The 17,965-nt window shown below is 38.0% G+C and overlaps 2 protein-coding genes across 2 annotated transcripts in view; both read right to left on the bottom strand.

Annotated features, from left to right (window-relative positions):
• swap70b (switching B cell complex subunit SWAP70b) overlaps window positions 1–7,411 on the bottom strand; it is a 40,727-nt gene extending 33,316 nt beyond the window's left edge. Inside the window, exons 1-2 of the mRNA XM_028585650.1 lie at window positions 7,199–7,411; window positions 3,439–3,579 (exon numbers count right to left, since the gene is read on the bottom strand). Of these exons, the coding sequence (XP_028441451.1) occupies window positions 3,439–3,579; window positions 7,199–7,294 (237 nt within the window). The 5' untranslated portion in view covers window positions 7,295–7,411. The remainder of the gene's footprint in view (window positions 1–3,438; window positions 3,580–7,198) is intronic.
• A 2,066-nt stretch (window positions 7,412–9,477) lies between these two features.
• Window positions 9,478–16,585, bottom strand: wee1 (WEE1 G2 checkpoint kinase). The gene is made up of 10 exons (XM_028585118.1): window positions 15,607–16,585; window positions 14,665–14,876; window positions 14,337–14,403; window positions 13,265–13,437; window positions 12,777–13,045; window positions 12,476–12,565; window positions 12,257–12,342; window positions 11,985–12,155; window positions 11,515–11,660; window positions 9,478–10,653 (listed from the first exon to the last, which is right to left on the bottom strand). Exons 1-10 carry the CDS (start codon window positions 16,093–16,095, stop codon window positions 10,497–10,499), a joined length of 1,860 nt encoding a protein of 619 aa, XP_028440919.1. The 5' UTR covers window positions 16,096–16,585; the 3' UTR covers window positions 9,478–10,496.
• Window positions 16,586–17,965: the final 1,380 nt, after the last annotated feature.

The following is a 17,965-nucleotide window of genomic DNA, read 5'->3' as shown; positions in this document are numbered from 1 at the left end:
TAAAAACACGTTGTACAGCTTTCTCTGAATCTACCTGCAGTGTCTTAAGAGCCAGAACAAGGAAGACAGACTAACTTTACTAGTTAGTTACTAGTTAGTAATGTATCATTAGTTACTACTACTAACTTTAAAGAAAAAGATCAAACAGTCTTGCAGTCTTGAATGTAAAAAAAAGGCAGATGAATCATTTCTGGTTAAAACGTTTCACCATTAAATCATAAGAACTCGACAGTAGCTGCCTGTGTGTTTGACATTGACAAACTGGAACAGGAAATTCACACAATACGCTGTTAAGATCTCTCGGTCTGATTGTGCAACAGATTTATCACAAAAACAGACTAAACCATGATGTCACTTGCAAAGTGCCAAAATCCTTAAAATTAAAAAAAAAAAAAAAAAAAAAAAAGAGTTTAACTCTTTAGTGATGTCTAGACTTTTGTGATTAACTGATTAAATAAAGGATGTATAGAACTTGTATATCTATTGTATATCTTGCCAGACTTAACTCCACAGTGCTGTGTCAGCGCTGACATAGGGTCTGGCTACACCGCTTAACATTCTGGGATAGAGGGAAAAAACCCGCTCTGGCTGTTTTTCTTTTCTTTCAGCCAATGACAATCGTCTTGGGCGGCGCTAAGCGGCGCCCTTGCAAAACCGATAACAGATAGCGGAGGGGGAGGGACAAAGCCTGACATCCCAGTCGTTATCCCAGCACTGTACATCCGATAAAGCCAGACTTAAGAGAACTAAAACTTTAAAAAGCACCACAAAGAAAAGCTCATCAAAAAGGAAGTCTCTTATCACCAAGACAAACACATCAATCATTGGACAGACTTTCCAAACTGAAGCTAATCCAGCATTTGCAGATAAGAAACTCAACTATATGTATAGGGCATGTAAAGGGCACAATGCTTAAGATGGATCATATGGACCTTTTTCACAGCAGACATTTTGACTTGTCATAGTAGGAAAAGCACAGCTGAAATGGATAACCTTAATGATGGCTCCATTCCATCAAGTGTCCCAGTAAGATATTTCAGTGAGTCAGCATGCACAATAGCAGGGCCTCTCCTAAGTGGAATGCAGCCATCATTAATGGTTTTGAATACACCTGTGCTTTTCCTACTATGACATGTCAACATGTCTGCCGTGAAAAAGGTCTATTATGCAGACCCAGAAATAAACAAAAAAACAAAAGCTTACATTTAAAAGCCTTCCTGAGCCTTTGCTGTTCTATTTTAAAAATTCAACTAGGAAATCCATCATTTAAAGATAATAAAATATGATAATTCATTGGTAAATGATGATTTATTTTTGCTTTTCTATTAATTATTCAGGTGGCGCACCATCGAACCAATAATCAAACAAGGAATGACTGTAAAAACTCCTTAAAAATAACAATTGCTGACCAGACTGCTGGACTACAGATTAAGACAACAAGTGTTCAGAAAAGAAGACCTAATCAGAGGTCAAAAAGTTCTGAGAATTACCAACCGGTTGTCATGGCAACAGCCATTCAGCAACTGCTAATTTCAATCGTTAAGACGTCATATGACCAGATCTCCAACCAGCCAGCAGGAATTCTATTAGGAGTTCATTGCTGCTAATGACATCACAAATTTTCCTCACTTGACTCCAGACTTAAACAATTACCACCCCATTCATGCAGTGACCCGTTATGACATCATCACAGAGGGACAGACAGCGAGCTGAATGAGACGACTCAAAGGTCAATAACATGTTTTGTGTTGCTGTCTGAGCTTAGCAGAGCACAATGACAGATGGACACAATAGAGTTCGTCACCAGCACAATAAACTAATACTACGCGTCCATCAATGGTTTGTTACCAGCGTCTTCAATCAAGATCTGCTGCGTCATGAGACAACAAATAACATTTAAATAGGATTAACATGAAAGAAAAATAAATAAATGTATAAGAACATGTACATGCAGCCGTTGGGGTATTCAGATAAACTCTATGTGGCCATGAATTAGTTTAGTAGATGATAAAGCAGTTTTGGACCAATCAAATTCCTGAACTAGATGTCAAGTAAGTCTTTGCTGTATTATTGATTAACTAACTATGTATAATCACTTTTTACAACAAAAGTCTCTTGTGTCTTATTAGCAGAACATTATTACACGTGGTCACCTGTAACTTATAAAGAATAATAACACACAGAGGAGGTGGTAGCTGCTTTTTCATCCCTGAAAAGTGTTTTTTTTTGGAGAAAAACCTCTCAGCCTGTGTATGCCCACACAATAAGAGGGTGGGGACAGCCTGCATGGGAGGCCAAACCCAGGGAAAGGATACCTGGGTAGTTCACCTGATAGAGCGCATGCCCATTATACAGTACAGACATTTAGTCTTCAACGCAGCGGCCGCAGGTTCAGTTCCGAACTGCGGCCCTTTGCTGCATGTCATTCCCCTCTCTCTTCCCCCTTTCATGTCTAAAGCTGTCCTGTTAATAATAAAGGCTTAAAAATGCCCCAAAAATGATCTTAAAATAAAAAAAAAAACAGGGAAAAAATAAAACGTAAAGCTTGTTGTTGCAAGTACGACTACGAGGTAACAGCGGTTTGTGTTTTTGTACTCCTGATACTGGAGCATTCTCCATATAAAGAGATGAAGAGTCATTTACAGAAGAGAGCGTTGACTGACTTTGCCTGAAAGAAATCTCAGATGTCTAAACTGTTGACCATCACCCTTTCCTCTCTCTATAGGGCTGAAACTAACCATTATTTTCATTGTTGATTATTTTCTTGATTAATCAATTAGTTGTTTGGTCTATAAAATGTCAGAAAATTTAGTAACACTTTACTTGAAGGTATCAACATAAGAGTGACATGACACTGTCATGAACACATGACACTGTCATGACACATGAACCCTAACCCTAAATCTAACCCTAACTTGTCATGACAAAAACCGAATGACACTTACTAAAAGAAGCATTATGTCATAAACCTTTATGACTTGTTTATAATGTTTATGACACGTTCATGACAGTGTCATGTCACTCTTATGTAGATACCTTCAAGTAAAGTGTAACCGAAAATTTCAATCCGTGTTTCCCAAAGCCCAAGAGGACGTCCTCAAATGTCTCATTTTGTCGACAACTCAAATATATTCAGTTCATGGTCATAAAAAATGACTCAAACCGATTAATCCATTGTCTAAATAGCTGGCTTTAATTTTACTTTAATAGTTGACAACTAATCGATTAATCTTTGCAGCTCTACTTTTATCATACAGAGAAATCCGTGGGGTTTGTCAGCTATAATATACAGAATGCAAACACTGGATCCATTTTCTGTGGTGTTAATTTGTAACAAACTAATCCCGTTGTGTGCACTGCATTTGACCCCTCCCTGATGCTGTGTGCCTTGGTTATGTGCTGCTCAGTCGCGAGTATCATCTAAAAACGTTCCGATACCTTATCCAGGATGAACTTGTTCAGGTAGGGCATGTACCCCTGGTTAGAGACAGGACCCTCGTCGTCGTCTTTAAAGTGCTCCTCCAGCGCCACAGGGTCATGTGGGATCTTCATCACTGTACACAAGTTGTGGGACAGCACCTGGAATTATGGAGGGAAAAATCCTCTTGTTTATCGTCAATTTAAGGGCTGGCCAACAACTATTTTCATTTTTAGTTATTAGTTCAATTAACGGATTCATTGGTTAGTCTATAAAGCTCGATGTGACCTCTTTAAATAGCTCTATTGGTTCGAACAACAGTCCAAAACCCAAAAATATTCAATTTACAATTACATAAAACAGAAAATCAGCAAATCCTCACATTTAAGAAGGTAGAACCAGAGGATGTTTACTACAATATTTAATGAATTATCAGTGTTACTGTTATAGATGAACTAAAAAAAGACTTAAATAACTTGCTATTTACTAAAGTAGCAGAGAGTTACTTGAGGAGAAGAATGCAAGGGTTGTATTTTTAGGAACTGATTATTTTCCAAGAGAGGAGGAAAAGGAAGACCTTGAAGGAACACACTAGCATGTTCATAATGCATTGTATGTTGCAGAGGTGTCCTGACTTTTAGTCCCTTTTATGAATCAAGCTCCAAAAACACTGGATCCTAAACGCCTCACAATGCTACTCAACAGGTTTTGAGCCCACTCTGCCTGGTAAATGCTCACGTCATGCTCAAGTCAAACTCCAAAGCAAACGTTTGCAACGCAGGTTTCCTCTTAAAAACTTGTATTCTCCAGCCGACACACTCAAGTGTTTTTCTCAGCATTCAACCTTGAGCTGCAACAGCTGGTCATTCTTTTCTCCGTGACTCAATGAATCATTTATTCTGTGTCAGAAATTAGCAAAAAAGAAAAGTCCAAGGTGATGTCTCCTTTTGTCTAACCAACAGCCTAAAAATCCTTCTTTTTTTTTGTTTACTATCAATAAAAGCAAAAATATTCTCATTTGAGAAGCTGGAACCACTGATCTTTGGCATTTTTACTTGTTGAATGACTATATAAACAGTTATCAAAATGATTGGCAATTATTTGTTTTTAAAGTTTAAATGTTTGTTCATCACCCAATGACTTAAAGTGCTCATATTATGCTTTTTGGCTTTTTTCCCTTACCTTTATTGTTATATATCTTTTTTGTGCATGTTATAGGTTTACAAAGTGAAAAAGCCCAAAGTCCCCCCCCAAAGGGACTTACCATCTCCAACAGAAAACACTGTTCACAAACTGCTCCAAACAGCTCTGTTGTAGTCCAGCCTTTACTTCAGAGACTAACGTGGTCACTTTGTAACACACGTTATAATGCTCACCTAGCTGCTAGCGTGGCACTCCCTCAAACTCTGCTTCTGACTGGCTAGTAGTCCTTACCTAGGTACTGCAATTGTGCAACTCCCAACAAAGATGGAATAAAAGTGAGATGTCTCACTCTGTAGCTAAAATAGAGTTTTTTTGAAAATTAAACCATGTAAACCTATTCTGATACAACCTCTAAATACAATTATGAACCTGAAAAGGAGTGTAATATGAGCACTTTAAAGAGGCACTCCAACAAATGTAACACATCAAAGTCAACTTACTATGAGGAGCACCACACTCTTATGAAAACAAGCTGTATTATGTCTTCTCTGTCTTTTTACAGAAAGCCTGGATTAGTGACCATAAGTCAGGATATCTCAGCCTCGGTTTCACTGAGGACAAAACTTAATTATTTATCTTCCTTTTCTTCTAAAGTCCAGGTGTTTATGTCAGGTATGTAACCCTATCAAGGTTCAGTAACCTCATTATACTAAAAGTGGTTACTCATTAGTGTTTCCCCTAACTGTGTTGTGTTATTTCAGGTGGCATTGTGGGTCTCTATCTTAAATATGAAATTAAATCAGTGCTATTTAAAAAGACCCTTGGATATTTTTTGGTAGATTTTAGTCAGTGAAGTCCAACACGTCAGGAAAGACTTTGTCAAGGAGAAATGTTCTAATGAACACACATTTCTTTGGCACACTTTGTGCTTTTCTGCATTTCCAAGAATGCCTTTCGTCAACATGTTGCAATCAGAGTGGCAGTCACAGAAGAGGGAGTTTCACCTCTTTTAACATATATTACATGTCTTTGAGCTGCACTGTATTCTGGTCTATTTGGTGCACAAAACTGGTCCAGTGTTGGTGCAAAATAATCCAACTAGAAAGATCCAGAGGCAGCTGACCTCAAAACGGTTGACCTTTATTGTTGATTTCTTTTTTTAAACTGCTGAACAATGTCTGGCTGGCACAGAGCTGGAAACGTGTGGGTGTGTCGTAAAGTAAGTTATCCACAGGAAATACAAAAAAAATAAGTTTACTTTTGTTTTTTTTAAACTGATACTGACCCAATGATTAACAACATTTAACTATAGTTTACCTTTCAAAAGGCCAAAAGAGGTGAAATGATCTAACATGAATACGAGACAATGCTCCGGTTAGCTTTCAGGCTGAGAATGACACTGAGGCCAACTACTGGGTTTGCATTATAATGGTCAAAGAGGAGCTCTACGGGCAGATTAATCACCGTTAGTGGTGGAATGGAACAGCTACATTCATCAAGTACTCTACTTCAAATTTTACATGAGTGTGTTTCTTTGTACTTCTACTTCACTACATCTCAGGAGGGAAATATTCCACTTTTTACTGCATTGCATTTACGTATCTGATAGCTTTAGTCACTTCACAGATTAAGATGTTTGCATACAAAACATACAAAGAGCTTATAAAATATGAAAAATATGTTGTTGTAAAAACATTTCACTGTTCGAGCTTCACAAATGAGTTGCTGCGTTTCCTTTGTCTTTTTTTTATATATATATAATTTCGATGATTAACAAAACAACATTTTCAGAATCTTTACAAACCAAACAATCGATTAATAAAGAAAATAATCAGCATATTGATCTATAATGAAATTAATCATTAGTTGCAATCCTATACAGATTAGTTTAAACCTCAACCACCTATAAATCCTATATTATATATCAGTCACAGGGGCTATTTTCAGTTTCCAGTACTTCTAATACTTTACCTACCTTTTCCTAATTAGACTGGCATGACATTTTCAATGCAGGGCTTTAACTTGTAACATAGTATGTTTAATAAGTACTTATTAAGTACTTGTACTTAAGTAAAAGGATCGGAATACTTCCTCCACCACTGTTCATCCTATCATGTTATTTTAAACCTTCAAAAGAAAGTTTAGAATGAGCTTAAGCAATGTAAAATCCTTTATCATCTCTGTTAGTAATGGCATCACTTCAGCAGTGCTGGTTGTGGTGTTGATGTTGGTAGTTTTAATGTCAAACTAAGACAAAATTGTATTTGAATGAGTTCGAAACTCCTAGAAACTCTTCCTCTAACCTTCGGTTCTTTTCCTCCAACATTCCTCCACTCATTTGTACTTTCTGTGTGTGTTGATTTTGTCGAGACGAGGGGAAGTGGCATTATTTGCTTTAATAATCAATCAGTGTGAAGACAAACAGGTGCGGGTCTGCTGTCTGTGCACAAACACTAGCGCGGCGGGGATTCTCCGCGAAGAGAAAAAGTTCTACATTAAAAAGGCATATCTTTTTTTAATTTACCGAAATGTACCAAACATTGACAACAGTAGGATAGTTTCGTGCTCGACCAAAACACCAGCTCAGACTCCCCAAAAAAAAAAAAAAAAGATGCGTAAAGTAAAAAATCCAGTTACCTTGAGCTGGGATTTAGACACTTTCCCGCTTTTGTCCACATCCAGGGCAGTGAACGCGTGCCAGATAGACTTCAACAGTTCGTCCCGCAAAGCCATGATGCTGGAATTCAACTATCGTCTTCTTCTCTCTCTCTCTCTTTGGTTGTGTGTGTGTGTTTCTTCTTCTCTTCCTCTCTGACTCTGAACAACTTTCTGTTGGACACGACGAGGAAAAGTATTTGTCACATGACGCTGCGTGTACTCCATGCGTGTTTATGCGTGATTATGATTGAAGAGCTGCAGCACCGCTCAGCGAGAGAAAAACACAACACCAAAACTGGTGTCCGTTTATTATTTTATGGATATGTATTTGTTAATGTTTTCTCCAAAGTTCATGTCGAGAATGTACATGCATTATCTGTTATACCAAACCGCCTGAAACTGGAACCAGTGGTGAAATGTAACTTTGTGCATTTACTAAAGTAGCCTACTGTACTTAAGTACACATTTGAGGTACTTTTACTTTAGTTCAGTCTTTTTTTTAAGCCACTTTCTACTTCTTCTTCACTGCACATTGTGTAGTGCTTATTAAATATGATGTTTTATGATATATTAAACTGCCCAACAGAATTTACAAGCACAGCCAAAACGAGTAGTCAACTAATCAATTGGACAAATGACAGAAAATTACTTTTAATATTTTAAGTACATTTGTCTGATTATGCTTGCATATATTTAACTAAGTAACATTTTCAATGCAGGACTTGAACATGTAACAGAGTATTTTTGGAGTGTGGTATTAGTATTTTTTACTTAAGTAAAGGATCTATAGGGCTGCCATCTGCATATGAGATTACATTACATGTCCTTTAGCTGACGCTTTCATCCAAAGTGACTTCCAATTACTACATATGTGAGAGGTAAGAGCCCTCTGGAGCAACTAGGTTAACACTCAGGGACACACTGGTTGATGTATCACAGTGGGATTCAAACCCAGGTCTCCCACACCAAAGGTTGTGTCATATCCACTGCGCCATCACCATCAATTTATGACATACTAAATTATGACTTTTATGACATAATATACTTTGACATTTTTATAATATACTATGACTTTTTTGACTTTTTATGACATACTATATTATGACTTTTTACCACTTTTTCGAAATACAATACTATGACCTTTTTATGAATTTTTTTTATGACATACAGTACTATACTATGGCATTTTTAAGACTTTTTATGACATACTATACCATGATTTTATGACTTTTTATGACATTCTATATTATGACTTTGTATGACTTTTAATGACATACTATACTATGACTTTTTATGATATACTAAATTATCTTATTTTATGACTTTTTATGACATACTATACTATAACATTTTTAAGACTTTTTGACATACTATACTATGACTTTTTATGACATGTTATATTATGACTTTTTTGACTTTTTATGACATACTATACTATATATATATATATACTACAACTTTTTTTGAAATACTATACTATGACCTTTTTTATGACATAATATACTATGACATTTTTATGGATTTTTATGACATAATATGCCATGACATTTTCATGAATTTTATGATATACTATACTATGATTTTTATGACATTCTGTTATGACTTTTTTATGACATACTATACTGACATTTTTATCACATACTGACTTTTTATGACAGACTATACTACTACTATGACATTTTTTATGACTTTTATGACATACTATACTATGACATTTTTGACTTTTTATGACATACTGACATTTTTATGACATTATATTACATACTATACTATGACTTTTTATGACATACTAAATTATGTTTTTGACATAATATACTATGACTTTAAGACATACTATAACGTTCTGACATACTAAAGTTTTTTTTGACATGACATTTTTAAGACTGAGATACTATACTGTGACATTCTATACTATAACTTGTTTAAAACAATTATACGACATTTGACTTTTTCTGACACTTCACTATGACTTTTTATGACATACAAGCAAAATGCAATGCATATGCATTTCATGTCACATTAAGGGGCCGCGCAAAATTTTTGATTATGTTGTACATACAGTATACAGTAAGTATTAGAACAATGCAGGCGGAGATTGCTTTTACCTAGATGAATTGTGCCAAACTGGGAGAAAACCCGTTTACAAGTGAAGTTTTAGATGTGGGATTGTATTGTATTAATATATTGTAATCTGACAGATTTCCAGTGTTTGTGAAGAGAAGTTCCCGCTAAAAGTCACAAAACCACGGTGAACAGAACAAAGTGTAGATGGTGAGAATTTATTAAAAGAACATATTTACAAGTTTACAACAGAAAGGTTGTTTTGTGTTAGAGGTTACAACAAAAAAGATGAGGAATACTTTTCTAAACAGTAATTAAAGATGAGCATCATGGGGTGAAAACAAAACAAAAACAGAACACATGTGAACCTAAAGAAAAGGACAATGATTGTTCTAATGCTACAGGCAGGGTTGGCAGCACCAATCAACACGGGAAATTAAAAAACACTATGGATCAGTTCTAACATCACAGATAATGATAACAATGCTCACTGGTTTTGGTACTTCAAAACAAAAATGGATGATTTTTCTCAAATGGCATGATCCATTCTCAATCCGACCAGAAGAATTAACATTAAATGGAGGGAGCGGGATCCTGCTACTTAAAAATAAGAGCCAATGACCTCTAGAACGATCCAACCTGAAACGGGCCAAACCCTGATACACACAAAACATCAATAGCAGCAGGTTACTTTTATTTTTTAAATGTGGCAAGTTCCAGATGTTGCCTCCAAAGTGCTCCATTACAAACACATAAATCGTCAGTTCTCCAACCCTCTGGTACCCAGCATCAGGCATTTGACAGGCAGTAAGGTGCGCAAGGCAAGTACAATCTCACTAAAAGGGAGCTTCACTGCGGCTTCGATCTGCTGCCATCAGGCTTCGGCTTTGTCGAAGGAAGTGCAAGGACAGAAATGGAGAGAGAGCCTGACTTCTATGCAAAACTTAAGGAATGACAGAGTGGAAAAAGGTAAAGTAACTACCTTTCAGGAATGACCTTTTTTTTTCCAAAAGTAAAAGTCCATCAGGAAAAAAAGGGCTGAACTATGTTGGCAATGAGAGTCTAACGAGATGAGTTCAAATCTACAGCTTTCACCACGACTGACATGGTTCTCCTCGAAAAAAAAGAAAGAAGAGGGTGATCCATCTGAACTGGTTTTGATTAAAATGGTCCATGAGCCTCCGTGTTTCACTTTCTGTCAGGGTGGATTAAAGTCTCAGTAGATGGTGAGGCTGACCGACCGGTTCATCTTCTTGCCGATGAGTCTGGAGGTTCTGGGGTTCGACTGGACTGTGGAGCGGGTCAGGACCCTGTCGGTGGACAAAACCTTCTCCTCTGCTGCAGCTCGAGCCTGCTGGGCCTTCTTCAGCTCCCTGAGGAAGATAAAAGAGGTTACAGTTAATCATGAGACCAGAAGGCAAGGGTCCGTTTCTTTGACTGAATTAGGGATGCAAATAACAATTAGTTTTCTTATGAATTAATCTGACGTTTATCCCAGTTTTGCAAAGTCAAAGTCCTCAAAATTGCTTGATTTGCCTGACCAACAGTCAAAAACTCAAGATATTCATATTACATTAAACAAAGAAATCAAGAAAATTAGGGGCGCAAATAATTATTGTTTTTATTATCAATGAATCATCTGGTCTGTAAAACTGTATTCACAACTTCCCAGAGCCTGTGTTTTAAAAAGGTCTTTTATTGTCTGTCAAAGAGTCCAAAACCCAAAAATATGTAGTTTACAACTTAGAAAACCAGAAAATACTTACATTTAAGATGGTAGAACCACAGAATTTTTGCAATTTTGCTTTAAAAACACAGACTAAAACAAATCTATCAAACTAGTTCACGATTAATTTTCTGTTGAAGGATTAATCGATTACAGCGACTATTTGTTTCAGTTCTACATAAAATCCTCTGGATGGTAATACTTTATCTGGTATCTTTGCTTGAAAAATAGATTAAACAATTGATTATCAAAACAGTTGAAGATTACTAATGATTGATTCAGCTCGGATATAAAAAAAAAAAAAAAAATCTACAGTGTTAGAAAAGCAGACTCTCCCAAACAGTGAATGTATTACTCTAAATATATTTAACATTTCATCACAAAAATAATTCTCTGTGGCCTCTTTTTCGCATCACGAGCTGTCCAACCACTTTAACCAACAGTGTCCTTCAACACCTCCTAATAAGTAACCGTGAGTTCAATAGTTTCTGTGCGTTCGAATGCTTACTTCTGGAGCAGTGCGTTCTTAAACTTCTCGGCATTGAGCTCGACTCGGAGCTGGTCGGCACTCATTCTGGCAGCAGTGAGGAGCACCGGGTGTTTGATGAGCTCAGAAGTTGATGGTCTTCTACTTTGATCAGGGTGGATCATCAGCTGAAAGACAAGAAGAAAAAAAACAAGGATTATTGTACTAAAATTAAATTTTTCTGTTTAACTAATCGTCTCGGCACCATGCCTCCATTAATTAAATTTGGTTCAAATGAACTAACACGGGTAATAATTTTACAGCAAAAATAGGTGACATACAAATTTGTTACAGATTCCCTCTGTCAAAACAGGATGTAACTGCCTCAGGATAAGGAGTGAAAAAAACCTTTCAACCACTATCTTTAGGACTTAGAAAATAATTGGCAACAGACACACTGACAGGAGGCAAAACACAGCACATAAGACTAGACATATAGCTTTGACTGTTACCTTGAGAAGACTGAGAAACTCCGGAGAAAGCACTTGGGGGATGGCGGGGAGTTTTCCCTGTCGGATCTCGTGCCATTTGTCTCCATTGGTGGGAAGAGGCTCGGCCCCCGAGGCGCTGACGACAGTCAGAGCCAGGGCAAAGATGTCCGCCTTTGTCAACTTACTGTAGTCCTAAAAACAGAAAATCAGACCAATAAGAAGAAACGTTATCACCTTTGTAAAGCTCAGATTTATTCAAAAGTAAAGGCAGTTTTTAAAGCAAGATGACAAACCTCTTGTAAAACTTCATTGGCCAGATATCTGCTGTCACCTTCCTCCACTTGTGGATTGTTCACTCGTGTGACATGACCCAGGTCACCTGGAGAGGGAACACATGCAAAATAGATTTACGCCATGAAGCAGTGAGCGCAATTTATATCAGTAAAAGAAATAATAAAAAAAAACTTTCAAACGCCTGAAGTCATCACACAAGAACCGTGGAAGCAGCATACCTATTTTGTAGACGACGCTGGTGGTCAGTCCTTCTTCATCATCACATTCATCGCAGCCAGCTACAGAATTTCGTGAAATAAAGATGTTGCCTAGGACAAAGACGTTAACATTCCATCATTTTCTGACCACAGGTTTGTCTAGCTCTGTTGCATAAAGAGACACAAATATAGATACTTCCATGGTGTTAGCCATATAATTTCTTGCATCAGTGGCAGAACGTAATGCCTAAAATTCTATACAAATCTACCGACAATTATCACTACTACAGCTAGTATTATTTTAACACCCCAAAGTACTCACTGGGCTTGATGTCCATGTGTACCAGAGATGTAGAGTGGATGTACTTGAGTCCTCGCGTGACTTGCAGCAGCAGATCTTTCAGCTCCAGCTCAGACAGGTAACTGAGCCGCCTGTAGTTCTCTGCGATGACGTCAGACAGCGTGCCGCCGTTGCAGTACTCGTTCTGGATGAGCATGTGATCGTCCTCGGCCCAGGCCGAGTAGTAACGCACCACGTGGGGATGTTGGCCTAGCACGGCATGGGCATAGACCTCCCGCAGGGCGTTCTGTCTGTGGAGGAGGAGGACAGACCGTTTTAATTAAGAGATTCCTGTGGTACGTTTTGTAGTGAAAAATGAAGAAAAAAAAATTATGCCCCGAGTCTTTTTTGTCTCATAAAAACACCTCTTCCGTTGAACATCAGGAAATAATGACTCCCTAAAGTAGGACAATTTAAAATGACAACGTAATCCTTTGTAACTTTTTCGGATTGGTAAGAAGTCAACTCACTCGTCTACTGATCCTGCCAGAGGTTTCTTTGATCTCTTGATGGCGTAGATGCAGCCATCAAGTCTTTTCACACACTTGAACACGGCACCAAACTCTCCACAGCCGATCTTCTCCAGCTCGAGGAACTCTGAGGCGTACCTGGACATCATGTTGCTCTCCATCATGGTTATTCTCTGAGGGCAGAAAAACACATTTACTATAAACATTTACATGTTTTAATCAATTATTTTTCAGTTGCGTCACAACAGACATTTAGCATATTCATTGAAACCAGGTTTCCTCTGTGAACTGGTTTGGATTAATCCACATGAAAAAAAGGTATATGGAGGAGTGATTTTGCTGACACATTTTGTACTCGTAACTATTAGTGTAACATCTCGACTTGCTCTCTGTGCAAAAAATATGGCATGTATGGTTTAAACTAAGCCATAATTGTTTATTATTAAAGCTATAGTGCGTAGTTTTTTGCCCCCATGTGGAATTCTTAGTAATGACAACAAAACTGTCAGCGCGTCCACATGATACAAGCCTTCTGTGATCGCGCACCACCCCAACCCCTCCTCCTCCACGCAGCTGCTAGTAGCCAAGGGGGACACGGAGGATTAAAGAAAGTTGTGTGGAGCTGAAAGTCTTAATTAGCTTTGTAGCAACTAATTTGGCAATGGCTTGAAAGTAACGGATGTTTGTTTATATCAAAAAGTTACGCACTAAAGCTTTAAGGCATTGTTGAAGTAATTTATTAAGAAAAAAATACCAAGCATTTTTCATTTCATGGGGCAATTTGCTGCTTTTCTCCGTTTGCTAGTGATGTAAATTGAATATGTTTAAGTTTTCAATTGCTGGTTGGACCAAAACAAAACAAAAAAAACATTAAAATGTCAATTTCAGCTTTTTTAAAAACTGGTTTCTGATATATTATAGGCTATATGATCAATCTACTAATAAAAAACTGATTATTCAAAAACGCAAATGTCATTCATTAGTTGCAGCTCTAAGTGTCTAATGAAGAAAATATATTCTTTACTGTAAATGTGTGCATCATTATATGCAATTCACATGAACATTTAAATACCTTGGATGGTGGCAAGACTTCCTCCTCGGCCTCTCCGTCACTGGCCTCCATGTCCTCTCCACAAGAGCTGAAAGATAAAAGACAATAGAGGATGTTGGTTCACATTCTGGACAGCAGGGGGCAGCACTGGGAGCTTCACAGGCACATGGCAGAGTTCACCAGTAACCATGAGGTCTTGGTTCTCAGCCAAACCCACTGAACTTAGTTAACGGCTTTAACGTATTTTATTACGAGAACAATAGGTTTGATCGGTGTTCAAAACAGGTTCTCTTTTGGGGGGATTGATCCCTGTCAAGACAAACTAACCAGTTTCAGACACAAAACTTACTCATTCCAGTGTGCACGCTTCCTGTTCCTTTGCTGTGTGGCAGACTGGATAAGGAGGGAGTCGGGGGTGAAGGGGTTAAAGTTGACCAGGGGGGTTTGCGGTCTCTTGCTGCTGTCTGTAATGGACTTCCGTGAAGACTCCACATTCTTGAACAGGGCAACCCTCCTGCTGGAGGATCCCGGGCCGGAGCTCCTGGCTTTGGACAACAAACTCTGAAAAATGCGAAGGAATGAGAGACAGATTTAGTGCTTTGTTAATTACTTGAGAGCAGCAGCAGAGAGGAAAAAACGTAAAGCTTTAAAAGGCAGACCATCTACTTGCTGAAGAGTGTAAATAAACCTGGTTAATAAACATATGGTTCTGAAATAAAGTATTAAGGGATTTCTTGAATTTGGTGCTTAAAATGTAATTCTATATAAAAAAGAATAAAGAAAAAAACATGCCCAGACATAACACTCCAGGTCACCAAATCATCTGGCTGGCTGACTACAGTGGGAACATTATGTAAGAGTACAGTTGTACATTAAGTGGGTCACTGTAGTTAACTGACACAGCAAAAGCATCCCCTGGAATTCAAAAAAAAAAAAAAAACCTGATGCGTTTGTACAAGCTGGGAGTTGCTTTTTTCCCCAGATTTTCTTTCCAATTCAACACATGATAAGATCCAGAAGCAGCCAAATAAATGCGAAATACAATTTCGAGACATTTAGAGAATACATCTTACTCTGAAATGTTCTGTGAAGGTGTTTTTTAAGCTAATCTGAGAGAAAACTAAAGTTTAAATATGTTTGCCTTGCAACCATGAGAGTAAATCCTGCAAGGTTACATAAACTGATAACGTTACCTAAAGTTTCAATCTGAATCACTGGAAGTATATCCTGCCAGGGATCTCAAAAACACTCTTAACGTTGATACATAAGTCTTTTATAAACAAATTCTAACCTTTGGCGTGTGCGGTGTGTCAAAAAGTCTGAGTTTTCTGAATGTTTTATGTGGAGGTGTGTCCGGGCAGTCTGGGATCGGGGAGCTGGATCCTTCCCCGTCGTCCTGGAGGTAGGACCGCTCCGGCGACCCTCCGTACAGCCGAGAAGCTTTCCTCGGCGACGGTGAGCAGTTGGCAGAGATAACACTGCTCGGTGATCGTAGGTGAGACGGGGAACCGAAACTCTCCTCGTCCCACAGCTCCACGTCGTCGTCCCCGCAGGACTGGTTCAGAGGGCTGCTGCTCCCTTCCAGCAGTTTGTCGACGGGGTCCCGTCGCACTGGCATCGGGGAATCCATCTCCGTGAAGCCGGACTCCCCTCCGGTGCTGTTGTTAACGTCCTCAATGGGTTCATCCTCCCCGTCGCTGCATGCAAACTGCAATTTTTGCCGAATTTGTAGAGTTTTAGGAGAGGGAGATCCGTGCCGATGGCGGCCGTAGCTCGACATTTTCAGGATTTAAACCCCGGCGTAGTCGACGGGAAAATCACGCGGTTGGACCCCCACTACCGTTTGTAGTGGCGTTTCTCGCAAATAAACACAAATATATCGACTTCTAACTACCTTAAAATAAAGGTATCGATGTAAAAAAAATGACCCAAAAGTGCCGTGAGACGCTTAAAGGTCTGTTAACATCCCAGAAGAAGTTTAGTTGTTTGCTAACTCCAACACGCCCATCCAACGCAGAGAAATGGCCCCGGAGTGGTTAGCTAGTAGGCACCAAGAACAACGTCCCGAAGTTTGGGTTAAACTATAAACATATCCCCAAACTAGTCCGTCCAGTAGAGTATCGGTATCAGTCACTACCTTCTGGATGGCTCACCAACACAGAAACAAGTCTTTCTGCAATTAAACCATACCAATGTTTACAAAAGTTTTGAATGAGTCAAGAACAGCTCTTCCTATCACGCGCGTGGCAAAGGACTTCCCGCGACCGTTGGTCACGTGTCCAGGCAGCCAATCAGAGCGCGTCTCGAATTTTTGAAAGAAGGGCGTTCCAGAAAGAGAGGGTTTCGGGAGGGGTTACATCATCGAAGTCACAGCAACGATGTGGCGCGAACGCGTGCCTTCAAGTCGCCGAAGTCATTCAAGACAATGCTTCCATTATATAGACGGCATGATCAGTGAAGCCGCGATACTTGAAACGATCAAGGTCCACTCTTAAGTAGCCTACACATTTGAAGGTACTTTTACTTTTACTTAAGTACTTCTACCATCACTGCCTCAAATTCATAATAAAAACTGCACTTTTTCTCCTTAAAAACACAACACCTTGCAATCCAGTTAATTTTAACAATATAAATCCGTCAATTTGTAATGTAATCATTTTCAAGTTGGTTAAGTATTCTGATATTTGACTTAAAAGTAGCAATACTAAAATCAAATAATTTAAAGAGTAATTACAGTAATTTATGAAAGATTTACTCAATTGATTCATGATGCAGAAAGGCTGCTATTAGTGTTTCTTTTAAATCTAAGCTAAAGACCTATCTTTTTGATGTTGCTTTTCTTTAAATAATATATTTTATTAACTTTAATTTCTTATACTGCACTGTAACTTTTATTCTTATACTGCACTATCAATTTTATTCTTGTCTTTTAATGTTTTTAATTTATTATTGTTTTTTAATTGTTTTCTAACTGCTCTTTAATGTTTTATGTAAAGCACTTTGAATTGCCCTGTTGCTGAAATGTGCTATACAAATAAAGCTGCCTTGCCTTGCCTACTGTATTATAAATAATTTTTATTACTGACAGATTATAATTGTAATGTAGCTGTTTGAGATTGAGCTAATTATTGTTGGTTACTTTAACCTTACACGGCACTATTTTTATGAGATGATGATCATATCTTTTCTGCAATCAAACTATTAACTGAAGCTGTCAAATGACTATAGCGGAGTAAAATGTACAATATTTGCCCAAGTGAACTCGGAGCCGTGAAGCATAATAACAACAAAAATCATACATATACTTTCCAATTCATGGCGGAAAATTCACAAAACACCAAACCAAAACAGGTTGCGTAAAATAAATAAAAATTGCATACAGACCTGAGTGTGAATGTGCCTTGTACGTTGTCCCTTATCTGGTGTTTTTGATAAGGCCGATAGCTGGTAACACATATCTGTCGTCTACATCTGTAAGGTAGTTTTTTTTCACAATGCTCGTCTATGCAACAGGCCTTAACAGTGTTTTTTTTGTTAACCACATTTGTCATTTGTTATCAAGCATAAACATGTATGCATTTTCTTTTTTGTCTCAACTGAGCACACATTAATACAATACATTTTCATGAATTACTTTGTCATGTAACCCT

Source organism: Perca flavescens, chromosome 8 (assembly GCF_004354835.1).
Source record: "Perca flavescens isolate YP-PL-M2 chromosome 8, PFLA_1.0, whole genome shotgun sequence".
Classification (NCBI taxonomy): Eukaryota; Metazoa; Chordata; class Actinopteri; order Perciformes; family Percidae; genus Perca; species Perca flavescens.
This window is presented reverse-complemented; position numbering and strand designations above follow the sequence as displayed.

Excerpts from the sequence above, each read along its gene's own strand:
- wee1 (XM_028585118.1), bottom strand. The coding sequence starts at position 16,095 with ATGTCGAGCTACGGCCGCCATCGGCACGGATCTCCCTCTCCTAAAACT. Across the intron at positions 12,566-12,776 it reads ACACATGGACATCAAGCCCA|GCAACATCTTTATTTCACGA; the intron begins GTGAGTACTTTG and ends TCTTTGTCCTAG. Across the intron at positions 12,343-12,475 it reads CAGCGTCGTCTACAAAATAG|GTGACCTGGGTCATGTCACA; the intron begins GTATGCTGCTTC and ends TTCCCTCTCCAG.